Source organism: Tachysurus fulvidraco, chromosome 5 (genome assembly GCF_022655615.1).
Source record: "Tachysurus fulvidraco isolate hzauxx_2018 chromosome 5, HZAU_PFXX_2.0, whole genome shotgun sequence".
NCBI lineage: Eukaryota > Metazoa > Chordata > Actinopteri > Siluriformes > Bagridae > Tachysurus > Tachysurus fulvidraco.
Genome location: NC_062522.1, coordinates 25,140,881 through 25,151,902, shown reverse-complemented (window position 1 = coordinate 25,151,902; position 11,022 = coordinate 25,140,881). Strand labels below are relative to the sequence as shown.

General features: G+C 37.3%; 1 protein-coding gene across 5 annotated transcripts in view; it reads right to left on the bottom strand.

The window, feature by feature from the left end:
* Nucleotides 1–513: 513 nt before the first annotated feature.
* mtss1 (MTSS I-BAR domain containing 1) overlaps nucleotides 514–11,022 on the bottom strand; it is a 32,471-nt gene continuing 21,962 nt past the window's right edge. Inside the window, exons 11-15 of one of the 5 annotated variants that reach the window (XM_027146686.2) lie at nucleotides 6,973–7,077; nucleotides 6,643–6,799; nucleotides 3,923–3,949; nucleotides 3,147–3,427; nucleotides 514–2,975 (exon numbers count right to left, since the gene is read on the bottom strand). In XM_027146686.2, coding sequence (XP_027002487.2) covers nucleotides 2,214–2,975; nucleotides 3,147–3,427; nucleotides 3,923–3,949; nucleotides 6,643–6,799; nucleotides 6,973–7,077 — 1,332 coding nt within the window. In that variant the 3' untranslated portion in view covers nucleotides 514–2,213. Of the gene's footprint in view, nucleotides 2,976–3,146; nucleotides 3,428–3,922; nucleotides 3,950–6,642; nucleotides 6,800–6,972; nucleotides 7,084–11,022 lie in introns of all 5 variants that reach the window. The other 4 variants (XM_027146684.2, XM_027146685.2, XM_027146688.2 and 1 more) reach the window with 4 other exon arrangements.

Below are 11,022 nucleotides of genomic sequence, written 5' to 3'. Positions count from 1 at the left end.
GAAATCACCATGCTTTAGCAACACAAACTGCAATATTTTCACAAGGTCAATACTAATCTTAAAATGCTAGTAAAATCGCAGCAAAGATGTAGTGTACTACAAAACACTATGAATGCTTATGAATTGTAAAATTCCTGCTATGAGGGTGTACAAGACACTTTTTCAATCTGAACGGTGACAGATACAAGTGTGAGTTTCAGCTAGGAGCTAAAACTTGGAGTTAAACTCCCAAAGGCATTAAAGGGTGCCATCATTGCTTAAAACAGTTTGGAGCATAAGGGTAATCTACAAATAAAAATGTAGGAGGACTAGTAAATGTCAGCCCATAAACATTTGACAAAATTAGTAATGTGTGTAAAGTGTTACAGGCCCATTTTAAAATTATTAAATCATTTCCCTGCATCATTTAAGTAGAAAAAACTAATCGGAACCATGGAACTATGTATTTGCAATATACAGTAAGAATATAAATTTTGTGCCTCACACAGAAATACACTAAAGTAGGCATTAAGGTATGGCATATCAGACTTTTATTACAATAATTCTGTTCCGTGTTTGTATACAGTACCTAGTAAAACTACAGTTTTCTCCAAAAATTAAATGATGTACTAATGAATTCAAATTAGCTGCTCTTTGGATAGGATTCTTCCACAACTTTAACACTACACAAGATGTTCCCATTAATGTAATTCTTAGATTAAGAAAAGATTGGCTGATGATTTAAAGTTAGAACAAAGGCAATGTGCTTGCTGTCCAAAAGCCCATGACCAGCATTAGCTTTCTCTATTACACAGGACAGCTAAACAAGTAGAGCTATAAATATCATGCAACCAGAAAATAACAAAAAAACAAAATCATCTTTCTTTAAGCTATTTCTTAGACAAAAGCATCGATATAGAGCTAAAAAAAACTTTAAATGAAAGCCCAAACTGCATAAAACATTTTACAATAAATGGCACAGCTTTTATCTCAAATGCCAAGGACAAATAAAGCGAAAACACACAACTATATAGGTAGACTATTTAAGATAAAGATCCATTCAGCATAATATAGCATGTCTAAACCTATCAAATGTGTTTGGAAACTGCAACAATTCAGCCTCATAGTTTGTTCTGCTATAAGCAAACAGATCACCACTTATGTATGCCACAAGAACAGTGGCTTGTGCTACTAAAACTGCAAGCTTCTCTTACACTTTTTTTTTTTTCCATTTTAAAAGACTAGATGATGAAAAAAAAATTCACCAAGTGGAAAAACAAGGCTTTTCAACAGTCACCAGCAAAAAAAACAAACAACAAAAACCCCAAAACACAATAACCAATAATGACTGTTTTCAGAATATGTAGACACATACAGTATATTGCTTAGACAGAATCACTTCTAACAGTTGGCAGTGTAGAATTTATAAGTGTCACTAAACCTGGAACACAATAGCATTATTCTGAAATGTTTACAAAAAATAAAAGAGGTGAACGTGAAAGAAATCATTACAGAAAAATACAATTATTTAAATAAAAATTAGAAGATAAATCCAGAATTCAGTATCTATTCCAAGTATGACACAAAAGTCTATAGGTTTCACCCAACAAGAAAGCAGCAATTACTAAAATTAAAATTCCAATAATGTTTGATTCTACTTTCTCTAAAGTCTCTAAAAAATATCCAAGTTTTTTAGAACAGCCTAAGTTTTCAAAGCTTTGGTCAAAATGGATCATACATTTCTAAATCATTTCAAAATCTAGCAGATTATACAGCCACAGTGATTAATATAAGCAATGAAAGAATGGCCACATTCTCCAGAAGTTTCTTCATCAGCATATCTGGACTCCACACAGACACTGAATAAATCCAGACTTCAGGCAGATAAAGGCAGTGGAGCTGTAATTCTTCAGATAAATCTCTATAAAAGTACATAATAAAATCAAACAAATCTAATCTAAATATATTCTCTTCTCTGAACAAATACAGACTGGAATCTGTATTGTTTCATATCGGACAAAAACAATATAGTAAAGTTGAGTATATGAAAGCTGACATTCACATGGACACACCAGTGCCAAAAACTCCTAATTATAATTAAGCAGCCAAATAAAATAATTTTTTTTTGGGAAGGCAGACTGTCTAACCCTGATGGTAAGCTTAAAAAATTGAGATGTAAAAGTAAAAAAAAATAATAATAAAGGTAAAAATGCCTAAAGCATGTAAAATAATCTTCAGTTGAGATAGTTGGTAGTGATGAGAGGTGCTGAGCGATCATTGGTGATTGTGCGTCGTAGTTTGACCCCCCTGCGGATCATGCTTAACATATCAATTCCACCACTCTCCATCTGTCTGGAATCATTCATGTCGTCTGATTGATTTGCAGTATCTGGAGCTGGAGCAGATGACCAGCACTGTAGTGCAGCATTCTGTTGAGGTAGTTGACAATTCTGTTGATTTTGCTGCTTTTGATCATGCTGTTGGATTGAATGCTGTTGTTTGGGAAACTGTGGATTCTGAGCTGGTTTGTGCTGCATCTGTTGCTGATACTGTTGCTTGTAGTGATGTTGAGGTGTGTACTGGTGTTGTGCTTGAATGTACTGTTGATACTGCAGCTCCTGTGGTGTTTGATTGCAGCGTTGTTGATATTGTATTGGGTGGTCCTTTGTGTTGTAATCTTGGTGATATTGCAGTTGTTTTTGGTTGTACTGTTGATGATTGTCGTTGTGGGGTTGGAACTGCCTTTGCTGTTGCTTGCTAGTCTGGGTGACCTGTTCCATGATGCCTACTGGTGGCTGTCCAGGGAACATCGCATAGTACGGGGTTGGCACTGTACTTGTGTTTTGAGTAGAGGTACAGTGTGACAGCTTGACATGTGCCAAATCTGAACTAGGGTGTTGAGCAGCTTGAGGGTGCACTTGAGTGAACACTGCCTCCTCACTTCCACTACGGCCTGGAGCCAAACCTGCTTGGGATTTAGCAGGCTTCAGTGGCACCTATGAAGATACGTCCGCATCCATTAAAATAAACTCTCAAAGTCAATATTTTCAGAAATGTTGACCCATTATACAATTTACACAAAACCACTAAGACATAATAAACAATTACAACCCACAAAAACAGAACAGCATATCATCATCACAGGACTGTTAACACAAAGGGATTACCTGTGGTGTGGAAATGGGGATGGGCACTCCTCCACTGATGGTGCCACGGCGAAGGTTGGCTTTGCTGGACGGCTTACGCCGGATGGTGGCCGTGTGTGTTTGATGTAACAGTAGTGACTCAGGCTCAGACAGCAGGCTCACGGTGGATGCTGGTCTCTTGCTTTGGAATAGTTTACGGTAGTTCAGGCTCAGCTCACTATTTCGTGGAATTGTACAGGACTTATCAAAATCAGATGGACTGGGGGTGTCGTCACCTCCATGGAGGGAAATATAATCATAGTCTGAGAAAGCAGAAAGACAAACACATAAGAACATCAGGAAAGGACAAGATCAGTATAATTACAGACCTGAGGTGGTTTATAAGGTGTGAATATGTATGATTCGTGTAGAAAAATTATACTGGCAGAGTTTAATGTGACCAGGTGAAAGTGATGTTTCTGGAATGTTCAATGGAATTAGTTTATCAGTTTGTACAACTGCTTTGACTGATTTATTCACTGAGAAATTAGATACAGTATGTAAATCTGAATATGGGATGAGGTACACATTAGATCTTATGTGACTCAGCACTTGTCAACTGATGAATAAAACATGTACATGCTTGCCAACACAAATACAGAAACAAACACAGACACATTTTGCAGTGTGCGTATATAGGATGGCATTGTTCTATGAATAGAAGCAACTCATTCCTGAAATATTGGTTACATTTTCTGATGACCAAAATGAAATAAACGGAAATAAAATGTACTCTACAATATTAGTCAGAAACCTACCATAGAGAGGAGGTTCTTTCTTTACTGCTGGAAAAGAATAATACATTGTAACTTGTATGCAAAAAACTGTTTGGCATACAGGCAGCAGTTTGACAATATTTAAGCTATTGATCTTTACTGTATATTGAAACTAACGTCTAATCTTTAGCAATGTGGAAAAAACCAAGACACCCCATGAAAGCCTGTTTTATTTTTATTTTTTTAAATAGTTAAACATATAGCAATTTTATCTTAATTTTAACAATACTGGAAGATTCATGTAATATAACTAAACAAATAAAACCAAAGAATGGTCTTTTTAAAATGATCTGTAAAATAATAATAATAAAAAAAACTTGGATAAAATTATCTACAGGTGCGTCACCTTGCCTTATTTAAACCTCTGGGCCTGTATTCGTTAAGATTCATAGTGCTAGAGTTGCTCCTAGTGACGTAACTAAGAAAATTGTTAGAAATCTGTGCATTTCCCCTTAAAATTAAAAGAGAAGAATTAAAGATACTAGTAAAGATAAAAGTAATTCATAAAGTATATTATGCATCATGTATTAACCCTTAAAAGGTCTCAATGTCAAAAAGTGCTAGGACTACAGAGGAAGACTTTAAGAGGTGAAGGTAAAAGGTGAAGAGGGAAAAGTGTATTGATTACATTTAATAATGAACGTGGGTTAAAAAATGCTACAGATTAGATCATCTAAGGATTATTTTTATGATCAAGACATTTATTATTACTTTTGTCAGATTAAAGTTTTTTCTGTGACCATTGTGTTTTTCTTTCATTGACCGAAGGGTACCAACAATTTTGTCCACGTGTGTATATATATATTAAATAATAAATATAATATATACACAGCTTGTATAACAGTGTAAATTTGCTGTCCCCTCAAAATAACTCAACACAGCCATTAACGTCTAAACCGCTGGCCACTATAGTGAGTACACCCCTAAGTGAAAAGGTCCAAATTTTGCCCAATTAGCCATTTTCTTTCCCCAGTGTCACGTGACTCGTTACAATGTCTCAGGTGTGAATGGGGAGCTGGTGTTAAATTTGGTGTTATCGCTCTCACTCCAGTGTGTCTTTCATACGGTCAAGCATTGTGGAGCGCAAGGTCTCTAACATCAACCAGCTCCATGATGCCATCATGGAGGAGTGGAAGAAAACTCCAGTGGCAACCTGTGATGCTCTGGTGAACTCCATGCCCAAGAGGGTTAAGGCAGTGTGGGAAAATAATGGTGACCACACAAAATATTGGGGACAGCAATTTTACACTGTTATACAAGGTGTACACTACTTTATATTGTAGTAAAGTGTCATTTCTTCAGTGTTGTCACATGAAAAGATAATATAAAATATTTACAAAAATGTGAGTGGGGTGTACTCACTTCTGTGAGATACTGTGTGTGTGTGTGTGTATGTGCGTGTATATATATATATAATTTCCTTTGTTGTAATACTAATTTTGTTGATTTTATTTGCTTAATAAGTGAAAAGGGATTTTCGTGTTTTTTTTTGTCGTTTATAATCAATTACACCTCTTTCTTCTAAAAGCACAAATTAAAGCAAGATCAGAATGTTGAAACTGCTTTATAAAGAACTTCATTTCCTTTAATATGAAATAATAGGCTTCATAAAATTGAGATAAAACAATATATCGTGAACCTGTTCTTGGCAACAGACTGCAAATAATCACATATGTTGATCCACAAGAGCCACATTGACAGTGAAAGACAAGTTATTAGTGCCTTGCAGATTGTCATGTTCTTTGAAACATTTTTGTTCAGTCTTCCTCGTCAAATCTGGTATAACTCAGGGTTGTGCACCTTGTTGAAATTTTTTTTCAGTTCATCCCTCAGCATGTCTGTGGGATTCAGGTGGATCTTTGAAGACAACTTTGGAGGTATACTTAAGCTCATTGTCTTGCAGGATGACACAGTTATGAACTAGTCTTTACTTTCTGATAGATATCTTGAGGCTTTGCTCCAGTACTTTCAAATAATCCTGCTTCCTTAAGATGCCATATATTTTCTGAAGTGCAACAGTCCCATTTCCAGTAAAACACCCTCACAACCCCCATGCTTCACAGATAGAATAGTGTTCTTCAGTTCTTCTATTTCTTTTTTTTTTTTAAATGATGGACTTTTAGGCCATGTAGAATCTTCTTAATAGTGGATGTACATTCTTACCTGATACTCCGTGACCAGTTTATTGGTTTTTTGTTTTGGGGTCCATCTGAACTGTTCAGACCAAAGTATGTTTATTCCTGGGAGTTAGTTTATGCCTCTATTTGTGAATAGTGCAGTGTCTGGATCCTAAGATTTTTTTTTTGATTGTGGTACCTTAAGTTGTTTTTTCAAGAAAGAAATTGCTCGGAGATATGAAGTAGACTTTGGATGTCTTTAAGATTAATAAGAGACAGTAAATCTTGTAAGATTTGACCTACTGGAATTCTGAAACATTTACCCAAGCAGAAATAAATCTGCCTGTAATAAATAGTTTTACAATTTCCTGATGTGAATGATGACAACTGACTTTCCCCAAAAATATTTTTGTTTACAAGAGATATGTGGAGTTATGTGTATGACTTTTGTAAATACTGTAAATATAAAAATGCCAATCACAAACAAATTTTAGAGTGACATGAGGGGGGAAAATTGCATTAGGTAATATTTTTTGTAAAAAACTGTAATAAGGGGTGTGAGACTAAGGTTGTGTGTGTTCTCACCATGTTGTGAGGGTATTGCATCTTCAGAACAGGATGGGGTTGTTGTCTGAGTACTGTATCCACTGGAGCAGTGCAGAGAGTCACGACTAGTGTGAGGAGTCTCAGAGTTGAGTGTACCTGCTAAGGTCAGAGCTAGTTGCTCTCTGGCTGTCTTTGCCTATATACAGGAGAGAAAGCAGCAGTTGATGCATCATGATATATAAACTAATACAGAGCCATCAGACCCATTCCCAAACACAGAAATCAATGACCAGCTTTTCAGCTACTAGTTTCACTAACTCAAACTTTGCACTGATACACAGCTAGCTGGTTAGTCACATACGTGTGTACCTTTCCTGATGTGGACTGGGCTCTAGCTCTTTCCCCATAACCACTGTAAACTTGGTGTGGATGTGGTCTAGAGGTTCCATTCTCTGTGCCAGCGATATTGTGAATCTGCTCCTTCAACATACGAACAGACAAAAGACAACAAGATCCACAATGATGAAAAAAAGGGTAAGCATAAGGCAGCAATAACAACTGCACCAGTGTTGATGGCATACTCTCTGCACATACTGAAGAGTCATAAGATTGAATTTTACTACCCTATCATACCTTGCCATTGCATCTTAAAGACATGTTGGGTATTAACATTCCTTACTGAACATTTTTAAGCTGCCCAAGCACTACTCCAAACAACAGCAAGTTCCCTGAAAAATTGCAGAATTGACTCGGGGTCAAATGACAGTTCTATTCACAGAACTACTATTATGTACATAATGAGCATTCTGTTTCATCCTCTATATAAGCAAGAGGAGGTGGTGATCACTTAGATGTCTAGTCTAGGCCATAATGTAATGTGGAACTGACCCACCTTAGGACTAACCAAAATAGTACTGGGAGATGATCTCTATACTGAAAGAGGTGATGTTAAACTTCTAGAACCTGGAGAAGTTACAGAGTTACATTCATCCAGCAGCAGTGTAGACTTAAGTTAGTGATTGTTGGCAGCTTTCAGAGAGCTCAAAGACAAACTGCATAAGAGCAAATCCTTCAGTATGGCTCATCATAACTTAAGCATTGAAAAAAGGAAGCTAAACTGGTGACCAACCACAGGGTGCACATGTTGCATTGGACTTTAATATGCACACAGCAGGATATATAGAAGCTAAAGAATGCTTAGAGTAGAGAATAGGGGTTAGCAGAGGAAAATCTACTTCACCTGTGTGTTGGCAATCTGGCTAAGGATAACCAACATACATGTGTTTGCGGAAGGGGATCATTGCAAAAACAATGGAAATTTCTGAGAACTTCAGAAAAAGAGTTATTGTTGCTCATCAGGCTGAAAATGGATAGAATATCCTCTATAAAGAGTTTTGACTCCAAAAATCTATGGTCATACAGATTCTGTACGAATGGAGGAAATTTAAGACCATTGGTAAATTCCCAGAAGTAGACACCCAACAAAGATCACTCCAAAAGCAAGACATGTAATATTCTGTTGCGACCTAAGGCCTCTTTTACTTTGGTTTATATTAATGTTCATGAGTCTGCTATCAGGTCAACACTCAACAACCTCGTTGTGCAAGCCAGAGTTGCAAGGAGAAAGCCACTACAAAATAATTTGTGGAGGAAGGAGATCAAAATAAAACCTTTTAACATTTTAAGTTTTAAAATGAGAAGCATTATTTTTGGAGAAGGGAAAATAATGAATTCTAGCATTATAACCTTATACGTTCTGTGAAACACGGTGGTAGTAGTATCATGCTTTGGGCCTTTATTGCTGGATCTAAGCCAGGACAGCTTGCCATCATTAATCTAACAATGAATTCAGAATTATGCCATTAAATCTAAATGAAAATGGCTCACACACCAAGGCAAGATCACAAGCACCCAAGTCTGTCTACCAAAGAATGATTAAAGAGGAACAAATATAATGTTTTAAAATGGCCAATCAATGTCCTGACTTTAATCCAAAAGAAAAATTGTGGCTGGACCTGAAGAAAGCAATTCATATAAGGACACCCACCAAAATTCTGAGTGTTGAAGCTTTTCTGTACCAAGGAATGGAAAAAAAACAAAGCTGTTATGCATTACTAATCAAAAGTTACCGGAAACTTTACTTGCAGTTATTGCTGCACTAGGGCTCATAACAGATACTGAAATCAAAGTTCAACATATGTAATGCTGGATGACCTCTCTCAATAATGAAATAAAAAAGTATAATATTGTTTGCTCATTTATTTGATCGCTTTGTTTACTTTTAATACTTGTTTGAAAATCTGATGTTGTTTTGGGTCATGTTTATGCAGAAGTATAGGAATTTCTAAAGGGTTAAACTTTCAAGCGACACTGTACATCAACCTGCACCAGCCATGTGACCAAAACCCAGAAATACAAAATCACAATACAAAAAGAAACATTTTCAGCACTTACACTAACCAAAGAAGCCTGTAATAAACTGGAAAACAAGCTTTAATTTTTTGGCATTAAAATCCTCATGTTTCCTTTTTTTTTTTAATGAAAAGAACGAGATGATGATTAGGGCCACCTTTTGCTCGGCATAAAGGTTTGGTGGGAAGTCATGAAAGGTACATGACTTCATCCTGCTGTTCAGCAAGCCATTTTAAATAAATGATTTTAGCAGTATGTATGGACACCAGGATGAGTATCCATATGTGCATACATACTAAGTATCAGAATATCATTAAATTTTAAGGTACTCAAGAAATCATCTAGATTACAAAACCTGGTTATAAACATAATTGGCTTCTTTTACAGCATGAGAAATCAAACTCCAGCCTAATCCATAATGCAACATTGGTTTGGTGAGGTATTCTAAATCATGCTTTTAAAGAATCATGGTCACCTTCGAAACGCATGCTCTTTCAAGCATTTTCTTCAGTACATCAGTATGGGATCACACAACACAAAGCTTAACTCAAAGGACAAAGCCAAAACTCCATGGCTTTCAGATGTATTGTGCAGCAATTGAAGAGAGCAATTGAAGAGAGCAAGTGGAAGAAATCACAACTCGATGCAGGTCTTGCCTCTTACCATACACTCCTGTCCATGTTTTCTTCAGACGTGACTTCGGTCAAGACTACTGTACCTTCTACATGGAAAAGCTTGAAGCTTCTGCACAAGAACCTAGTAAGATCCACAACATCTCTTCTCTTCTCACCCCCCTGGTTCCTCCTGCTGCATCTTCCCTGACTGTGGAAGACTTTGCTTCTTTTTACCATGAGAAGATTGAGAAAATCTGCTGGACCTACACTTCTGCCCGGACTGCACACACATTTCATAGTCAGGATTCCCTTACTCCTTCGTTGTCACATTTCTTAACTGTAGCAGCAGAAGTCTTTACAACTCATCTGGTTTTGCAATCCTACCGCCTCCCCACTGGATCCACTCCCTACACTATACTTCAGACCATCTCAAGACATTCTGCCCCCATCACCACAATCATTAATGGATCCCTAACATCTGGTCATGTACCAACTACCTTCAAGGGAGCAGGGATATTTCCATCATGAAGAAGCCTGATCTGGATTTATCAGATGTGGCATCACTTCTCTTTTTTCTTTTAAAATTTCTGTCTGTCTTTAATAATCAACTGGCTATATATCTCTCACAGAACAACTTGCAAAATCCCAAACACTATGGCTTTAAAGCAGTACATTCAATCGTCTTGAATGATGGCTCATCAGTTGAAGCTCAATTCCAGCAAAACTGAACTGCTGATAATCCCAGGTGATTCATCCCCAGGTCATGATCTTGCAAGATCCCTGCACAACGAATCTCCCCATCATCCCAACGAATCTCCCCTTCAATCACAGCTCGCAACCTTGGGGTAACCATGGACAAACAACTGTCCTTTTCCATGCATGTTGCTAATGTTGCCTTCTCTGCAACGTTAGAAGGATTCGGCCATTTTTGTCTTAAGACATGTTCAGTCTCTTGTCATCATAAGACTGGACTACTGCAACTCACTGCTGGCAGGTCTACCTATAAACGTAATTTGTCTTCTGCAAATGATCCAAAATGCAGCTGCATGACTTGTTTTCAACCTTCCTAAGTTTTCTCATACCACCCCATTGCTGCGCTCCCTCCACTGAATTCTAGTAGCTGTACGCATCAGATTATGCCTACAAAGCCAAAAATGGACCAGCTCCCTCTTACCTGAAAGCCCTTAGCACTCCGCGCACTGCACCTCACACCCTCAGAGCTACCAGCACTGCTCGACTGGTCCCACTAGCTCTGTGTAAGAGGTAGATATACTCTATAGGTGGACACTTTTCTGTTCTGGCACCGAGGTGGTGGACAGCTGATCATCTACAAATGCTGGTTGAAGACCTACTTCTTCATGAAATACTTGAACTAGCACTTTCGACCCTGTTT